Here is a 20,028-nt window from a genome sequence, read left to right as displayed (position 1 = left end):
CAAAAGACTCTCAGAGGAGAGCTGAACGGAGACTGCTGCTTAAACCCTGCTTCAGTCAGAGCCTTACCAAACACCAGCTCTTCTTTCAGGAAGCCTCAAAAGCGCAGCAGATCTGGATCAATAAGAGATGCATGTGGAGAACACTGGAGGACCACAAACCATCCCTGAATCCAGCCATCCCTGATCTTCAGGAGTCGGAGGCAGAGCTGCCTGTAACACACGGGCCTGGCCATACCTGACAGCTCCAAACATAATGCACAGCCAATGTTGCGTGTGGGAGAGACCAGTTTCCCCTCAGGACCTGGAAACAGCTCACCTATTCCCAGCCATACATCCCTTGTTCTGCTCTATTATCCTTGACACCTCTGTTGCCACTCACTTTGGTGCCAACCCTGGACTTAGCTGTTCTATTTAATGCGAGGTGAGGGCTCTGAATTTTGTATCAAACCCTCTGTCACCTCAGGCTGCTAGAGCTGTCAGGAGCACGGCGTATCATAGCCCCACTGAACTTCACAGACAGCTGAGCTGGAACTCCCCCTTCGGCTCCTGCGAACAGGCTGCTGACACTTGAGCTACGAGAAGCTTTCCCTCGGTGATGTGAGTGGTATGATGCATGCTGGCCCTGTACAAACTCCAGTCAAGGAGAGAGCTGTGTGTTTGGGTGGGTGCCTGATGCATGTCTGCACCAGCCCTTCATAAGTTTCACCCAAAATCTGTGGTCTCAGTCCTGTTCCATGCGTGCTTGAAATCAGTAGCATTGCTAGGCTCAGTAAAAGGGAGACAGAGTGAAAGTTTACAGCTCATGTTAGGCAGAAGGTCACTTCTAGCTTTAAAGATCTATTTATTAAGCTAGAAGTGCTGTGAATCTCCTCCTTGATCTTGCCATTCTCTGAATTCACACTTACTGTGGTTCACTTAGCATCCTCTGCCACAGAGGAGGATCAAGAGCATTTTCCACAATCCAGCAGATGCATTATGCAAACAGCTTCAGATACCTGCTGCCCAGGAAACTGGAGCTTCGAAACACACAGAGTCCTCATGGCTGAGCTTTTGGGATGTCAAGTAGAGAGCAGTTCCCTGCTTAACCACTAGTAAAGTGAGAGAGCAGAAGGCAAAGAAAAACAGGATGCCAAAAGAAGACAGGGAAAAGTGACAGAGGTCTGTGCGCAGCAGAAGAGGCACAAGGAATGGGGACACAGCAATTCCAGGCTGGAACTGGGCTGGAACTGCCTCCTTCTCCAGAGGTGAAGCACCACTTGCTGGTTAAGCCAACAGCTCACAATAAAAATACCGCTGCCTTATCCCACCCCATGTTTTCTCTCCCCACACATTTCCATGACCCTCTTGCCTCCCAGAAGCACAGCCTTAAGCAGTCTCCTGTGCCCACAAACACAGCTGTGGACAGCTCTCCCCCCACAGCTCTGCCCCCACAACACCACAAGGCCCTACTGCCTCTGCCGCGTGGGTTCCTGCCAGAGGAAGACCACCCCTGACCAGGTGGGACCATCACCCCACTTTGGTTAACACTGCCCTTCTCCATCAATGGCAGCATACACAATGGGATCGACGCCCAGCTGCAGTCAGAGAGTTCAGATGAGAGCAGCACTGACCCGAATCTGAACTGCCCTGTCCCTACATTGCACGGTATCCGTGTTCAAAGCTGCGAAGGGAGCACAGCACGTGTCGTCAGGGCTCAGGCTGAGCGCCAACCCAGCATCCCGCATGTCATTCGCACATGCAGGGACTGAAAATCCACTTGTGGTAACAGCACGTCTGTTTCTGCAAGGTGGTGGCCAACTGCGAGTGCTGCTCACTTCATCACCACCTTTCTCTCCATCCCCAAAGCTCATCCCATTCAATAGCTGTATTCTCCTACAACCCTTTGGAGCAGGAACCACCCAGGTCCCAGCACCCAGAGCCAGGCTCTCCCTTGGTACCTGCAAGCCGCTGCAATACAAACACCAAAAGAACAAAAAACGTGAAGGTGTTTCAAGCTGCCTCCAAGCTCTGTCCCTGTTATCATATTTCATACAAATATTTGGCTGAAAAATCCATTTCCTGGGACACTGCTGCAGCAAGCTGCTACAACTGTCAACGTAAATGATGTTCTGCCAAGGGCAATCTCGCAGTGTCATCTTTAATAACACAGTACTCAATCCCAACTCACAGGGGACGTGCTCATCTGCTGGAAGACTCTTCAGTGGCATGCTCAGCCCAGACTTCAGCCCTGCTGCACTTATGCCCATCGCCCTGATCTGTTCTCCCCAATCCTGCGTTTATTGCAGCACAGGATCACGTGGAGCACGACTGTTGAGACCACCACACGAACATTGCTGCATAGATGTTTTGTTGGTGCTGGCGGAAGGCTGTTACACATTCTGATTCTTGCCAGCCTGGTCTGAGGCAAAGGTTTTACCCATATACCAGAGTGACGTGTCACAGCAATCGTGGCTACTCTGCATGCACAGATCAGGAATAGGGTGCAGAGGACACAAGGAAGAAAAACCCCACACCCACAATCAGGTACATATCTGCATCTTCCTCTCCAAGTGCACCTTGATGCCCGGCTCACCTGAGCAGATAGACCTCCAGCACCAAATGCCCATAATCACTCTCCAGACTGACCCATCACTTCTAAGAGGGCAACTCCAAGCCTTTTACATTATCCCTATTTACAGAGGAAGAAATTAAAGTGTTAAGGAACTGATTCTCCTCTGTAGCCCAGCAACAGAGAGGAAAGGAGAACCCAAGAGTCCTTGGCTCCCAGGACCACGCTTTGTTGACTTTGATGGTTATTTGTGCTGCACTGGGGATGCAGGCCACTGTGTACCAGACATGGGGCAAGCACACAGCAAGAGGTAGTCCCTATCCCCATGAAAACACACAAAGAGCAAGCATGTGCATGACATGGAGGGGAAAAGTGAAGTGATCTGCTGACACCACACAATGTCACGTTCCCGAAGCCTTTCTGCTACTCTTCTGAGAGCCACTTTATGAAGCATGGCAGCACTTCCTTGTGTATGTCAAGGACCTGGGAACACAACCAGGACACACTGAGAATTAACTCTTTATATACAAGTTCAAAGTAGGGCTCCAGAGCTTGCTTCCAGAAAAAGGAACTACAAGAAACAAGACACAGCTCCGTCGAGACCTGACTCCAAGCAAAGGCAGCATGCACAGACAGAGCGCTTGGGAAAAGCATCCTGCGGCCAGCTCCTAATACCCTTTCTGGCAGAGAGCGCAGCAGGGCTGCCGTGTTCATTCATCATCTGTCCAGGTAAGGGGTGAAGGGACGGAGCTGCGAGATGTGTTTGGCGCTCCATCCGCACAGAAGCAGTGGAGATCCAAGGGGAAAATCCAAGTTATCCCTATTTCGACAGCAGGCTCTGTTTCAGGGCTGCGTGACTGTATCCCACTTTCTGTCTGCTCTCTTCCCTTCCAGCTCAAAACACTGCTTCCCCAGGGAACGTCTGGAAATTTGCACCATGAAGTCTGCACAGCTGAAACATCTGCAGTGCTTACAGCACCACCGTGCACTGCTGCTCTCTGCCCTGCCTGTGTAAGACCAGCATATGTTTAGCCACCAATACAAAATACAGCCTTCCCCACGTGACGGGGAAGTCACACCGTCAAGGGAAAAGACACTTTTGGGGTTTTTAGGCCATGCAAATATGACAGAAGGGGGTCGTGCTAATTGCTGCCTCTACTGGGAGAAGGCCTTTAATAAGGGAGATGGAACAATTCCCAGCCATCATATTGGGAACAACGGGTAGAGCGGGTAGGAGAAGGACAACTGGGCAGAAGAGCTACAGGGAAACAGATTCCTTTGCTATGCACAGCCAGTTCAAATCCAGCACTGTCTGTCAGGGGCAGAGGCATGAACACAAGATGTTCCCAGGCCTGAGGGGTGGCAACCCAGTGCAAGTGGAAGTGTTTGCATTATAACCAGCATGGCCCCAAAATCCATCACAAGCACACAGACTCAGTCATCATTACACGGCACTGCCCAGTGCTGTCACTGGGACACCAAAGCTGCAGGCACAGCTGGTAAGGAGACACTAGATCCCACTACACAAACCTTTTCCAGGAGCCTTGGCAGTGCAGCGGGACTGAAAGATTGGATTCCCATCTTAGGTCAGCACAAATGACTCACTCTCTCAGCAGGGAGGGAAGAAGTAGTTTAGTTGGTCCTGCCTGCAGACACATAGGAGTTTGGTCCCTGAAATTTCCAAATAAGCAACTCAAGCAACACTAAATAGCTGTATTTCAGGCTATTGTTCTTTGTTGTTGTTGTTGCTGTTGTTTTTTCGCCCCCTGGGATTTTTTGTTTGTTTTGGTTTAGTTTGGTTTTATTTTTTACAACCAGCAAAGGATTTCTGCCTGACCAGTTCACTCCAACTACTATCAGCTGCTTCTGAACAGGGAGGAAAAGACTCCTCAAGCCAGTCCAGGCATCCAAAAATGTGCCTCTGATGATGAAGTACTGAAACAAGAAAGGATCAACACCATGCCAGTCACTCATGGGGGAGTTTGCAGCCTGCACAGGTCACTGCAGTTTCCCATCTGTCTCAGAGATACTTCTCCCCAATTATAAAAAACCCCAGAGATTTAACAGGCATGTTTTTCATCACTATCAGCTCAATCTGGTGAAAAACTCAACCTCGCATATTTGTTTTTGCAGCCAGCGGGTGGTGTGGTGCTGCAGAAGCGAGATTTGGGTGAGAACTCCAGGCAGAAATCTGCTCAGGCCGGCTGGTGCTCCAGAAGGAACGCTTCCCATTTAACCTCTTCCATTGCCTGTATTTGCAAAGGAGATTAAACATTGCAGAGTTACAAGATACTATTATGCAGAACGAGTCATGATGCCAAGGACAGCATATTCACTTTTGTAGCTTGATCAATCTTACTTATCAATAGCGAACCAGACCCAACACAGGAGCTGTCTCTGGAGTGTGGAACTGCCCATAGCAAGCACTCCCCTCGCCGCCGTGCTTCATTAAGCACACAGAGGATCTGGCAGCGGCTGGCAATTAGATACAGAGCATTCAACCCCTCACAAATTCTCTGCAGATTCCACACAGATTACCTCCACGACACAATCCATTGATCAGAGGTGTATTCTCAGGCTCCACAGTTAGTTACACTCCCTGCTGATGGATGAACAGCATAGCCATCTCTGTGAAAATACATTGGTAGCAGAATGCCAAGCAATGCAATCCTAAACAAAGACAAAAGGGGCTGGGAAGGATTTCAGAGCTTTCAAGGTTAAAGCTGCCTACAAAATACACTGGGGTCAGCACGAACAAAAGACAGATGTGGCACGAGGGCACTGTCCCAAGAGAAGGGACAGCTCAGCCAGGCTCCCAGCCCTGGTGAGTTCACCCGCTTGCAGGACGGGGATTATACAATACTGGGGAGGTAGCCAGGCATGCTGGGAAGGATGCTGGAGTCTGGAGACCCCCACTGCACTTACACTCTCAGCTACATTCTCATGTCCAGACTTGCCCACTGTGCTCTTAGTTTACACAGAAAAATGCACTAAGAGACTGAGGCCCAGACTGGGAGGCGAAGGACAGCTCACAGCCAAAGCCTTGCTCCAATGGTCTGTGTCACCAGAAGAAATCCCCGCTGAGGATGTTCCCAAACACCACAAAAAGATCTCTGGAGCCTACCCAACAGCTCAGCAAAGAGCCAGCAACATGGACACAGAATGCAAGTTGGATGTCACTGTGCCTAACCTCCTCTGGACCCTGCTAGGCAACCCAGGGCGGACACAACCCTGCCAACTACTCCAGCCTCCAACTGCTTCTCTTGCTAGTTTGGGCAAGCGTCTTCCTCTGCCTGTGCCAGCCTTTGCTTGTCTTGCCATCCAAGGCCACTGGAGATAAGATTGCAACAACCTGCACTTCCCCAAGGTGCAAGCAGGGTGCCTGACCTCTTCTAAGAGACCCAGAGCATAAAGGAGTCTAGGGCTGTTAAAATCCACTTGCTGCTACAATCCACCTGTGAAAAAATTCCTTGGCACAGAGAGAAACAACCCCATTATTACTGTTGGCTGCCTAGTCCTGGAGCTGGGCAGAGCAGCCAGCTGTGAATCCCAGGTGGCAATACCTCCCAACCCAGCCTGCTTATCCCATCAGAGTAAAGAGAAATCTTTAATAAAATGCCTTCTCTGAAAGTTTTAACCAAAGCCTGCCATGTGCAGAGCCACACCAGCAGGAGAGATTGTCACTGGTATTTCAGCTCAGCTTGCCATCACATGCAATGGCTATCTGGCAGACATGTGCCCAGCCCAACAAACCCCTGCCTGCACCTTACCTTTCAGGACACTGAGGACTGCATCATTGCTGTAGCGTTTTCGGGCGGCGTTAGTTGCCACACAGTGGTAAGCTCCAGCATCACTCTCCCGCACATCCACGATTTGGAGGACACCATTTGGAAGAGTTATAAACCTGAGTGACCAAAAGGAAGAGTGTGAGACAGGCTATGCCTTACCTGAGCTATTCATCAACTCAAAGCCCTTTTATCCTTTCTTTTTCGCATGCAGATGTATCATGTACGGACCCTGGTAATCACAGCAGAGTGGGACCGACAAACCTTTGAGCCACCCAGCTGGTGGTTCTTAAAAAGCAGCAGGTACAGACCTATCTGCAGCACTGGAGTTTTCACAACATAGGACCTGTTTTTGGGAGACCAGACCAACAAGGCTTTGCTGATACAAGCCAACTGTATAGTATAAAACAACTACATCACATACACATTTCTACATGCAGATTTGTAGACATCTCCAAGCGTACAAGTGCCTTCGCACACACTACAGCCAGTTTCACCATTTGCTTTTCATAAAGGTTTGGTAGACAGAGAAAAAATACATTGCAAAGAAGTCTGCACATCACCTTTTTCCTGCTGCACCTCAAGTACATGACGGGAACAACTGATACACAGCTACACCTTCATGGCCCAAAGCAGTCAGGACACAACCGCCTGAAGCTGCACTATTCCTGGGTTGTGTTGATTGCTTTTGTTCTTCTGAGACGTTCTGGCTTTCACAAGCTGACAACCTTACAGCCGGGCATTCAGCATCCCCCCCATTTGCCCGTGGGGTGCTACTGGGCAACACTTCCATGGAGTGAAATGGCTACATGGCTCACAACATGAACACAATCCTTGCTGCATTCTACTGAACAAAGCAGATGATTAGCAATTAGCATAAAAGTACGAGCTGGCTGTCAGCAACTCCATTTTCTGCTTGGATTCCTAGATGGCAGCCTCTTTATTCTTGAATGCAAGGCGCAAAGCCTACGTGATCCTTTTTAATTATATATGAGATCCATTTTTAATTGCAAGCCTCTATAAACAGAGCTGCCGAGCCTTGACAGGCAGCTTTGGGTTATCAGTCTTCATTATGAAGAGGACACATTCAAAGGCAATTGCTAAGGGGAGGAATAGCAGCTATTCCACAGGAACAGCACAAAGACAAGTTATAACTATGAATGCCAGTCCTTCCATCCACAAAGATCTCAATAAGTATACCCAGTAAGTAAAACTGTGGTTTTCCAAGTGCTGAGACAGCTGGAGTGCCATAAGCAAGGGTCCTTAAGAGAACCTTAAGAGACCACCCATCCTGTGTTCAAGCCATGGTCACCAACAGCACACCTGCTCCTGCATTTATCCTAGATCTCCAGTAATGGAAATACCTCCCATGCCCTAAGCAGTCTGTTCCAGAGACAAATATCCCTGCTGTGAGCCTAGCGTCTATCCTGGACCTCAGTTGCTGCAATCTGAGCTCGTCACTTCTTGTCCTCTTCACAGCTGATGAAGAAACAGAAGAGCTAAAAGAGCTCCTCCAGTGACCATACTGTCTCTACTGGCACAATCCTACAGCCTGATTCATGGACACAGACTTGCTGAAGCTTCCCATGTACACAAGGGCAACTGCCCCATGTGCCTAAAGCCATGCTCCTGCTACTTACAAAGACACTTTTCTCAGGATCAAGCTCCAGAGACCTCAGAGGAGGTGGTACCCAGAAAGCCCTCATCAGGATGCCTCATCAGAACTCAGGAGAAAGATGACAAATATTTGCATCCTCTCAGCTCTGCGGAGGGAAAGCCTCCCACTGCGATAATATTTATTTTTGTCGTGCATCTGCTATTTGAGTATGTAATTAATATCAACATATTTCAAACACTAGGCAAGGCATCTCCCAGCCACAAGAAGACACTCCAAATATGTATCAGAGATTCACTGGGGCTGGGAAGGACCTCTGAAAATTGTCTATCGTCTTTCCCCTCTCAGAGAAGGGTCAGCTAGACCAGTGTGCTCAGGACCATGTCCACAGTCATGTTCAGCCAACATACTCAGCTTCTCTTGAGGGCAGAAAACAAGCCGCTGTGTTTCTAAAGAGAGCAGGAGCTAGAGGCAAGGGGGAGTGAGTGGGGAGACCAGATCAACACATAGCTCAAGATGATCCCTTCCATGAGGCCAGCAGTAGAGAGATCTACTTAACGCAGTACGTCCTGTTGGGAAAGCATGACAGAGGTAAGCATTGGCTCTCCCAGGGAAGCAAGGAGGGAAGAAAGGCAGGATTTCTCTATCCACAATTTCTCCCAGCTGCTCACAAAGCCTCCAGCTCTTCAGGCTCCTGGCAGCCCTGAACTAGAAGACTCCAGGCAGCCTGCAAGGGCATTTTGGTCCATCCCCAGGCTCTCTGCAAGGAAGCTGAGTTTGCCTGATGATTCAGAGCAGACAGTTGGCGCTAGCTTTTCTTCCACACAAAGGGCAGATGTTTTTCTCTGCTCACCTTCACTACGGATTAAGCAGAAAACAAAAACCAAAGGAAAACAAAAACCAAAGGACAGACAGGTTAAAGGGCAGCACACTCAGACCAGGGCCCAACTACCATGGCCACAGAAGGCAGCAAGCTGCAAGAGCAACAGGACACAAGCATGTAGCTGTTCCCCTCTCTGCTCCTCCCTGAGCAGACTTGTACAGGAGAGCAGGGGCAGAGAAGAGAGCACAGAGGGGCCGATGGCTGCTCACCTCTTCAGTGACGATTACAAGGGCGGTGCTCAAGAATTGAAATCAAGCACCCCTGCCTTGTGTCCAAACCCTGCAACCCTACAGGTCAGTGCGCTACGCTGTGTGTATAGCAGAGAATATTCCAGCATTAACAGTCCAATTCCCTTTCTTACTTTCTCCCCAGTAAACTGCTGGCATACCCTTCCTCGCAGCCTTTTGAAGGTATACAAAATAGACTAAAGCACCAGTCCTCAGGACCAGTTAGGAACCTGCAGCTTTGTTGCAGACTCAAAGCCTGCAAGCCCTTTTGCTCACAGCTCAAGAGCCCTGTACGTGAATGTGAACCATATTAAGGCACTCCTGACACAACAGAAGTAAACTCTCCACACAGATAAAACCCTCACGTAGCCAAAATGTGGAAAAAGATATTGTGATTGCAGACCATGTGACTTGTAGGGTATGTGTTTATGTGCAGACCTCCAAAGACCTCCAGTTCCTAGCAAGTACTCATCTTGGCTTTAGAGAAAATGAAGAGCTATTTGGAGCCTGGTGTGAAACCCGGCCAGCACCTAAAACAGAGAAGGGATTACGCCAAGAGATGTACCACACTCAGCAGCTGCTGCAGATTTAAGACCACGTTTTTTAAAAGTACTTCAGAGCCAGAACTGCAAAATATTTCTGTGCCTCACTCACATATAAAAGTTAGATTTTGTCCTGAACTTCAGCAGGGCAGGAAAGGTATTCTGAAAACATCAATAAGCACTTCTCTACCCTTTGGGTTGTCTAAGTATTTTTTAAGTTCAGCCTTCAGCATCTTCGAGGTGGCACCATGCTAGAACCTGCACCCAAGGGCAAAGGCCGAAGAGAGTGCCCAAAAGCAAGTTCAACATAAAAAAGAAAAAAGAAAAAAAAGAAAAAGGAAAAAATAAAAAGCAGTATCAGCTTGCCATGACTATTCTATCCCTCTTAAAATAAATCATAAACACTGATGTAGTGGCATTATCTCAAGGGTTGTATCTATAGCCCCAGAGCCTGATTTTGTACATACACCTAACCTTGCTATTCTGGAATATGAAAACATCATCCTGACACCTACCTATCCAAATGATTGCATTTTCACAGGCTCATCAGATGTGTGCACAGGAGGGAGTCCACAGTAATCAGAGGCTGGCCTGAGATCTGGTCCTTGGGCATGATGGGGTAAGGATAACAGAGAGCTCTGGTTGACAGCCAACGTTTCCTGGAATTCACTTAATTCCTTCGAAAGCCGGTAATATTAAATCCAACAACAACTAGACAACAACAAAAAAGCAAATCTTTCTGAAAAAGCATATTAGCTAAACATGATCTAAAAAGGAAGATCTGCAGCCAGAGATTATGGTCTGGCTTTTACAAGGAAAACAATTTTCAGGCTGCCTGTGTAGAAAGTAATCTCCAAGCAAGTAATTTCACAACATCCATCGAGCTGTCTCATTAAAAAGCCATTGCCCTATCTATGGCACACTTCCCTCCGCAATCTCTTCTTTTTTGTTTTTTCTTTCTTTTTTTATTAATTAATTTTCTTCTCATTACAAAGCAACAGCCTCCTATAAATCTTTAGATGCCACACTTCAGACTCAAGGATATAAGCAGTTATTCTTACAGAAACAGTCATTGCCGCAAAATTATTCCTAAACCTTACCCCCTCTTTCCTTCCTCTCCTACTGGCTCTTGGCTTAACTTCCCTGTGAGGGAACCAGCTCCTTCTGCAGAACAGAAAATGAGTTTTTAAGAACTAAAGGACAATGCAGTCACTGATCCTCTGCAGGAATGACGTCTACAGACCAACTAACAGCCAACTAATGGTTTATCTCTTCGCATGCCTGTAACTGACTTTCATTAAGGAAAAGGTATCATGCTGCAGGACTCTCATCCTTTCCCCAAAAAAAGAAAATTCAGGGTCTTTTACTAGATGACCTCTAAACATGGGAATAGAACAAACAGAGCTCCCAGGTTACTGAGCATACACAGTGCTCTAGAAGAATCATTAGCCCTGAGACAAATCTGCGTGGGAAAACAGCGAAGAAAATGACCATCTCTAAAACCACAACCAAAAGGAAAGAAAAACCACATCATGGAGTTCAGTTGGGTACGCCTAGTACCCCCAGCGCTGTAGCCCCACAGCCAGCTGCAGAAATATTCCTCACGCCAGGCCCCATCCCCCAAAGACTTCTACCTCACTTAACTTCACACAAGAGGATAAGCCAAAGGCAGCCCACGCCACAGCCTGCTGTGCCCTGTTCCATATACACACAGGCCTTCGCAGGGTGCAGGTTCTGTGCTGTAAGAACTGACACAATTTCAAGTTTCGCTATTCACTTTCATGCTGCTGTTTGCCCTTCTGCATAGTCTTCTTGGTTTCCCTCCAACGCTCTGGATGGGGAGTAAATGGCTGATGTAAACTGTGCTGAAATCATGCATCTTTGCATACAGACCTTCCAGGCCACTGGAGAACTGAGGCTCGAGTCTCAATTACTTAATTTGTTTATCAGCCAATTTCTAGCCAATTTCATTTCCTTGAAACTATCTTTTATAGAGTGAGCACTTGGTCCATCGTGGCAAAGGTTCCAGAATCATAGCATCATAGAATCGTTTAGGTTGGAAAAGACCTTTAAGATCATCAAGTCCAACCGTTAACCTAGCACTGCCAAGTCCACTACTAAACCATGTCCCTAAGCACCACGTCTACACGTCTTTTAAATACCTCCAGGGATGGGGACTCAACCACTTCCCTGGGCAGCCTGTTCCAATGCTTGACAACCCTTTCGGTGAAGAAATTTTTCCTCATGTCCAATCTAAACCTCTCCTGGCGCAACTTGAGGCCATTTGCTCTTGTCCTACAGCTTCTTACTTGGGAGAAGAGACCGACTCCCACCTCGCTACAACCTCCTTTCAGGTAATGGAGAAATGTTTATGCAAGTCTTCTGTCCCTCAGCCGCTCCTCATAAGACTTGTGCTCTAGACCCTTCACCAGCTTTGTTGCCCTTCCCTGGACACACTCCAGCACCTCAAAGAACAAGAGATCAGTAATAAAAAAGCGCTTGGTTCTTTTTTTTTTTTTTTTTTTTTTTTTGGTGGGTTGGACATTTTATGGACCTGTTTGCATGGGCCCCTTGAACACCTCCTCTTAAATCACTTAATTATCATTTCCAAACCTGGTCTACCATCTCTCTCTTCATTCTACCTTTTTATGAAGGATTTCCACATCCTAAATGGTGAGGTTTTGTTTTGCTTTTTTCCAAAGCTAACCCAGGAAAGCAACCAGCGCATCACCTGGGTTCTGCTGGAACAGCTTCATGGTCCTTCTCCCACGTGATGACAGGGGAGGGCAGTCCTTCGATCCGACACTCAAACCGGGCCATGCCATTTTCTTCCACTGTCTGCGACTCCGGCTGTTGGAAAAAGCGTGATAATGCTGGGGAAAGAAGAAGGGAAGGAAAGTTAGTAACTCGGTGTTTCTGCTAAGAAATGCAAACCTGTTATGATGCATGAGTCAAGAGGATGGCTTTTCTCTCCTAAAGATAGCCTGAAATGTAATTCCTCACTTTCCCGTGCCCTACAGACCCTCAGCAGTTCTAACAACAGTAACTGAAAGGTTTCAATGTGTAAATTTGCTTCTTGCCTCATTTTCTCCTTTAAGGCAACAGTGTGAGAGAAAAGACAGGCAATTACCGGGTTTCAGCAGTTGCCTTCCTAAATTGCTTCCTTGTCTGTTCACTTGCTCCATTTGGGAAGGACACGTAGAATGAGGAAAAAGAAGAGGGGAAATGCCACAACCCTCAAAGACGAGACTTTCCCCTTGCCTTGTGGCACTCCTGCAGCCACAGGAAATTAAAACAAGGCAAGAGGAAGAACAAAGCCAGGTGTCAAGTTACTTAGACGAAACAACTGCCCACAGGCTGGCAATGCTGGAGACTAGGGCGAGAGACCATAAGAGTTATGATCCTCCTCCTCCATAGTGAATGGCTTTTCCTGCAGAAACCAACTTCATCCTACTCAGGCAGATGAGATGCAGCCAAGGGAATACAGACACAGCCACCTTGCTAAGAGGAGGAGGACAGATTTCATACATGCCAGGACACTTGTTTGCTCTCCAAGGCTCACCCCTGTCTATATGCTTCTTTCTATACTGGAGAGGCTGAACTTACTTTGGAGACAAAGCACTAACGTTTGTGATTGCTCTTGGATCGCACCCTTCCCATCGTTCATACACAGCTGCCTGATCTTCCTCCCCTTCTATGCACGCAGCAAAACCCCACTGCCTTCAGCAAAGCAGAAACACCCCGCCCCCCCCGGGGCTGTCAGCATCTGTCCTATCAATAGCATAATCCAAAGGCATCTCAGTCACACGGTGGAGTTTTGAATATGCACGCAGACTCCTTTATGGGGGCAGAAAGCTTGTATTCTACTCCACCAGAAGAACTGGCTCCTGCTTTTAATAAGTCTCTGTTAAACCACCTTTGCTGCTAAACCCACTCTGCAGTACAAATTCATCCAGCAATGTTGTAACACAAGTGCCAGAAATCCTGAACATGGCACAATAAACGAAAATTTCAGCCACAAAACAGGCTCGATTGCTGCCCAAGCACAGTGCTGTGCTTATAAGGAGCCCAAGTGACCTTCTGGTCCTCCAACACAATTATGTACTTGTCCCACCACTGCTTCCCAAGAACATCCATCATTGCTTTAGATTTTATAGGACTCCAAAACTGAAGTTTTCTTTGCATCACACACAAACATACATGCACACACATACACACTTTATTGCAGTGTTAGCTTGAGAAAGTATATACAGTTTAGAAAATTAAATGCTTTTACACGACCCATTTTAACCTCAGCGTATTCTCAGCTGTCATTAGTGATTTTCTTTAATTTAGTTATCACATGTTTAAAGCAACTCATTGCTCTCCACAGCAGCTACAGACTGAATTCTCCCACCAGCTGTCCACCAAGTCTAGTTTTTCAATTCAATACAAAAGGCAATGAAAAATGTCTTCCTGGAAAAATCTGAAAAAGACACTGATATGTAAGGCCCCAATTCAGCCAACTGCTTTAGTATTTTCAAATATATACTGTAGACCACTTTAACACAGTAATTTCTATGGATTGTAAGATCATTTAAGCTCACGTTAATAAAACTTGCTGAACCCAAGAGTTTAAAAGAAAATCCATCAAATGCCAGTGCACGTTCAGGATGGCACCATCAAAACAACCTTCTCCTGGCAGCACATATCCTTAATGCTCTTTCCTGTTATTCTCTTTTCATCCTACAAGTGTAAATGGGAATACTTTGGCAGGCTCTGAAGGGTCATGTACCCAGAAAGGTCACGATGGGAGGCAGGAATCCTTCTAAAAAGACGAAATCTGTAGGTATCTCTGTTCCCTCTGCTTAATGTCAGGTCACCTGTCTCTCTTCTGTTCATTATTAAGTGCCATCGTCTAAGCTGATACGATGAGGTCCCAAAGTTTACAGCAGCTTTAGACCAGTCTCCAGAGACCGAAGAACCTAAATAGCACATGGTGTGCATGAACAGCAATGCCACTGTCACCAACAGCGGTGAAAAGGCTCTGTATGGCAGCTCCCCACTCTCTTTGCTCTCCCTCACGGCTGCATGCACGTGTATTTTGTACAGTTTGGTAAAGATGCAGGATGTTTAGCGAGCCAGGCTTACCTCTACATATTTTGGCATGAAGTGCAAAGGGGTACAAAAGGTGACAGTGCTTCCTGGGCTCCCCAGGGTTACCCAGACAATAACCTGTCCCAAAGCAAGGGGCTGCTAGCTATTCCTCCCCATCACCTGCCAGACCTGCATCTGCAAGCTTGACATTCCCTACTGAGAACCGGATCCTGCCGTTCGCCTCCACCCAGCCCCATCTGCCTGCTGTGCTGGGCTCCAGAACGGCTCTTCAAAAGCAAAGAGCCAAGAAATGCACCCGTGACTGATTTCTCATTAGGATGTGGAGGAGCGTGACTAAACAGCGACCCTGATTAGGGAGCGCAGCGTCCCTCCCGCTCCGAGCGGCACGCAGGAACAGCCAGGCTTCCCAAGCAGAGTCACAGCTCCCCAGTAGAGCCAGCAAAGGCTGAGAGCACAGTGGCTGCCGAAGGTTCAACCTTGGCAATGCAGAGCAAACCTTGTTTTGTCTGTTAGTGCTTTCTCGTGATAACTCTTGGGGTGGGATTCAGGGGCTGAGCAGCTCAGTCATCTTTCTTTTACAGGCTCAGGCTAGGGATAGTAGGAATCACTGAGGACAGGCTGAAAAAAAATCATCTCTGCAAGCTCTGAAGGAAGCAGCCTGCAGCCTCCCCAGTGAAGGAGAGGACAGGGAACATGAACAGGGGTCTTTTGTGCACAGAAAGCAACACCAAAACAAGATAAGAATGGTGAAAAGGTTTCTTTGATGCAGGACCAAACAAGAACCCTGGATCTCAGCACCGGCGAGGCTCAGGCAGAGACAGACTTGCTGGCCAGGCTCATCACTGCTCCACAAGCATCCTCTGCCATCAGCTTGGGGCCAAGACCACAGGATGCTGTGATCCCTTGCGTTCCTCCTCTCTCATCCCAAAGGGGTGCCAGGGTGGAACAGAGGAGGCAGAACGTGTCCACCACCTACAGCACAACCCAATCTAGGCTCAGAGCTGTGCTGCAAACAGCTGGTGCTGGGAGGAAACAAGAGAATCGGCCAGAGCAAGGCAAGCCTGCTGTGGAAGAAGCAGACTGGAAAGCAGGTCCTGCTACTCTGACGCACTGCACAGACGTGCGTGCAGGTCACAGCAAGCGCAAGACAGGCTCCAAGACACTGCTCACTCTAGGGCCGCAGGGATCCTTAGGAGGGGCTGTTCTCCCAGAAACATGTTCTGATGGAAGGGACTACTGCAGAAGTGCTGCAAAGTGAAAGGTTTTCACACAGGGAGGCAGGAAAAGAAGATGCTGGAGGGGAAAAGGGAAACAAAGACGACAGATACATACTCAATGTTATTTTCAACTCCTCAGCTAGGGTTTAGCTTGCAAAGCCATCCTGAGCCACAAAACACCTCCCAGCCCTATTGCACTGATTACCCTGAACACCTTAATAGGCCACTCAGTAAAAATTACCCACTGCAGGTGAGAAGGTGAAGAGCATTACAGCAAATTGCCCTCAGCAACATGCCAAAGCACCAGGCTCTGCGCCTTCAGGAATGGAGCACGCAGCTCCCTCCCCACTGACATGTTAAACCCAGCTGGAGCCAAGCCGTACGTGCCAAGGCTTTTAGCCCTCAACCCAGGGGTGACTGCAGTATGGTGAAACACAGCACCCTCCCCCTCTCCCAGCAGCCTGATCTGTACAGGAGGCCGTGAGCTTGGAAAGACTGCCAGCCAGCAACACTACACCCCAGGCAGAAAATGCAGTCTATGCAAGGAATTCAGCCTTCTGAAACGGGCTTGCTGCTCTCTCCCACAGCGTTTTGCCCCCAGACTCTCCGTGTGCTTGTCCCCTTTGTCTCTTTTACAATTATTAGTAGGTATTTCTAAGATGGGGGCAACTTCAGCCCCCACTGAGATCACATACACCGCTCAGATGACCAGTCTCTGAACGGCTCACCTCTGAACAGGCTAGGGGGGGCATAAGGGAAACACGCACAGAAAGTCATGGAAGCAATTCGCCATGGCCCCACAGCGAGGTGGAGGCAGAGCCAGAACAGCACTTGGTCTGCAGGGCCATATGGCAGCACAGGACCTGTGCTGCCCAGCTAACCCATACAGGGCTTGCTTCTGCCTCTTCACGGATGCCAGTTCCCCACCTACTTGAAACAGCATCTGAAAGTCACATCTGCGTATGGTCCAGAGCCTGTGCATTCATCTGCTAGAGGTTTCCCTGCCCAGCCTGGGTCTGCCTACAGCCACTGGCCTTCACTCACCTATGCACCTAATCCACAAAATAAATAGCATAAAATCCATAAAATAAATCCTTAAAATAAGAGTAAATCTCAGTCTGCCTTTCCTCAAATCCCAGACACATTGCGCATCATGGTGAAGAGATGCTCTCCTTGTAGAGAGCAGCTCATGAGAGCCCGCGTGCATTGATTCCTGCTGTGGCCTGTCCCTCCAGGTGCAGCAATGCACCAAACCTCTACCGTGCTGGCTGCCAGCAGCCAGGCACACAGGCCCATTCCCTCCAGGCACAGCAAACGTCTTCATCTGACAGTCACAATTACTGTAATTTTCTAGAACTTCCCTCGCACAAAATGTTTAAGCTAAATTAACAGCTTTAACAAATCTTCACAAATGTAGTTATTAACAGGTAGAAAGCTACACCTTCCCACAACTAAAATAACACCCCTGGTATTTCCACGTGAGAGCACGCAGGGCTCAGAGGAACCCACAAACCTAATTCATCAGCCTGAGCAGCTGTTCACTTAACAGGCATGCTGACACCAAGAGCCATCACAGACTCACTCCTCCTCGTTTGCCACAGCCACCACTGCCACGAGGTGTGGATGGCTGACCATGGATGGACCCCCAGCCCAGGGAAGGAAACACACTGTGGGTCAGAAGCACAGGCTGATGGCAGGGATAACATATCCCACCTGCTGAACAGGTTTTCTTCTACTGCTCCATACTGATCAGCAGTGCCCAGGGCAATCAGCACAAAGAATAACTCCATCTACACGCAAACAGCCTTGGATAGACTATTGTATTCAGCGGCAGGGGAAAAAAAAAGGCCTTTATAATCCTCATTTGCACCAGCTGAATGCTAATGTAGCAAGTGCTTCTGCCCAACCCACAAAACATATCGAAGTGAGAGATGCATTTCATTAATCAATTCCCTCGCTGCTCTCCGTTCAGAAATGAATACGTTATGTCAGGTGCGTATGTGTGCCACAGAAGCAGCACTTTCCCTGTGCAGATGATAATAAAAGGAGACATGAGTACACACAAGGAGGGAGTTCACCTGAAATTCCCTGTTTCTAGGAGAAACCCAGAATGGGATGGAGAGACATGTCACCTGTGTATGCTCCTCTGGAAAAATCCAGGGGGAGGGAAGGGCAATTTAAGTCAGTCTCCTGGTTTTGAGATGTCTCCACTGTTCTCACTCATGAGACACCAAACAATAAAACCAGGTCCATAACAGAGGCACAAACTATTGCCACCAGGCAAGAGGCACAGCGCAAACTTCAACACAAGTCACCCCTAAAAGGGAATATAACTTAATTCAGAGTGGCTGGGATTGGGGCAGGAGCAGCAAAATAAATCCTCCTGGATTAATGACGCTTTTTCTACTCCAGGTCTCCCACCTCCCCAGACAAAATCTGTGTGCAGGATCCCTAACTCCATCTTCACAGCCCTCAGGGGTCCCTTCACTTAATGAAATACTGGAACCAGCTATTTATCTGGCACTACAAATCACTGAAAAGAGGGAACAGGAGGGATGGGTGACCAGCAATCTGTGGGTGCTGCAAGCTAAATATTTTCTGAGCAGAAAAGGAGGACATGTTGCAAAGGTCAAAGATTTTCCCCTGATCTGGCAAAAGCTTCACCTGCCATCAGGAGTGCTGTTTTCTACAGCACAATGCTCACAGACTGAAACACACGCTTGGCCAAACCTGGACTGCCCTGCCTGGGGTACCAGAGGTTAAATACATCATGGTGTAAAATGGCTGTTAGGACATCCATTCTGCATCTTCACCTACCACAGCTCTGAGCAAGTGCAAAAGCACCTCAGCCCTGATGGTGTGTTGTGCAGCTGCATTCACCAACATTTACATAAGTCACTGTACTAGAGAGAAGTGTTACTGTATTTGCATTATTTTCTAATCTCACTTGTTTGGTAGGTCAAGGAATCATTTATTGGCACTCACACACTTAAAATAGCTCCAGGAGCCATTCCTGAATACAAAGGAATTTTATTCTTGAGCACTGCGCAAAGATTCAGCAGTTCAGATCTTGGAGTGTCATTCTCAAAGACCGAAAGGAAAAACAGCCTGAAGAGCCCTTTCTTTCATCTTTTCCATTATAAAGAGATATTCACCTCACAAGACAGTCCCAACACCAAGTGGAGCCGCAGACTCTTTGTCATGTAGACAGCCGTCTGTCCCAGCCTCCACACTGCTCTTCGTTGTCTGGAATTTCCCCTGGAGTTCAGAGATTTGCACTATGCTGAGATGGGGTAAATTCTGCCTGTGGGAACATCTGAGCAAACACAGTGGCACCCTACTGCATTCATCAGCTACTGAGGGAGTTACAGCTGCTTGGCTCTGCCCTCCTCTCACCACTCCTTGCTTGGCATTGAACTCCCCAAGTCCCCTCCACGCTCCTTCCCAAACTGCGCTGACTATTCACAAGGAACCCAGAAGAGACCGATGGTGACCTAGAGGCGGCTGAGCTGATGCGCACAGCCAAATCCAGTGTGTGAGACCTGGAGCCTATTCCCAGAGCTGCCATCCTTTCTGCTCAGGGCTATGACCTCCTCCCTGCAGCTTTCATAGAATCATAGGATGGTTTGAGTTGGAAGGGACCCTAAAGATCATCTAGTTCCAACCCCCCTGCCATGGGCAGGGACACCTTCCGCTACACCAGGTTGCTCAAAGCCCCATCCAACCTGGCCTTGAACACTTCCAGGGATGGGGCTTCCACAACTCCTCTGGGCAACCTGTTCCAGTGCCTCACCACCCTCATGGTGAAGAATTTCTTCCTTATATCTAATCTAAATCTACCCTCTTTCAGTTTAAAGCCATTACCCCTTGTCCTATCACTGCAGGCCCTGCTAAAAAGGCTCTCTCCAGCTTTCTTGTAGGCCCCCTTCAGGTACTGGAAGGCTGCAGTAAGGTCTCCCCGGAGCCTTCTCTTCTCCAGGCTGAACAACCCCAACTCTCTCAGCCTGTCTTCATAGGAGAGGTGCTCCAGCCCTCTGGTCATCTTCGTGGCCCTCCTCTGGACTCGTTCCAACAGGTCCATGTCCTTCTTATGTTGGGGGCCCCAGAGCTGGAC

The 20,028-nt window shown here is 48.2% G+C and overlaps 1 protein-coding gene across 1 annotated transcript in view; it reads right to left on the bottom strand.

The window, feature by feature from the left end:
- The window catches only part of IGDCC4 (immunoglobulin superfamily DCC subclass member 4), a 72,046-nt gene that overhangs the window by 44,996 nt on the left and 7,022 nt on the right, over positions 1–20,028 (bottom strand). The window contains exons 3-4 of the mRNA XM_019472371.1: positions 12,332–12,473; positions 6,319–6,452 (exon numbers count right to left, since the gene is read on the bottom strand). Coding sequence (XP_019327916.1) covers positions 6,319–6,452; positions 12,332–12,473 — 276 coding nt within the window. The remainder of the gene's footprint in view (positions 1–6,318; positions 6,453–12,331; positions 12,474–20,028) is intronic.

Source organism: Aptenodytes forsteri, unplaced genomic scaffold (genome assembly GCF_000699145.1).
Source record: "Aptenodytes forsteri isolate BGI_AS27 unplaced genomic scaffold, ASM69914v1 Scaffold83, whole genome shotgun sequence".
Lineage (NCBI taxonomy): Eukaryota > Metazoa > Chordata > Aves > Sphenisciformes > Spheniscidae > Aptenodytes > Aptenodytes forsteri.
The sequence above is the reverse complement of the archived record's forward strand: the minus strand, read 5'-3'. Positions and strand labels throughout refer to the sequence as shown.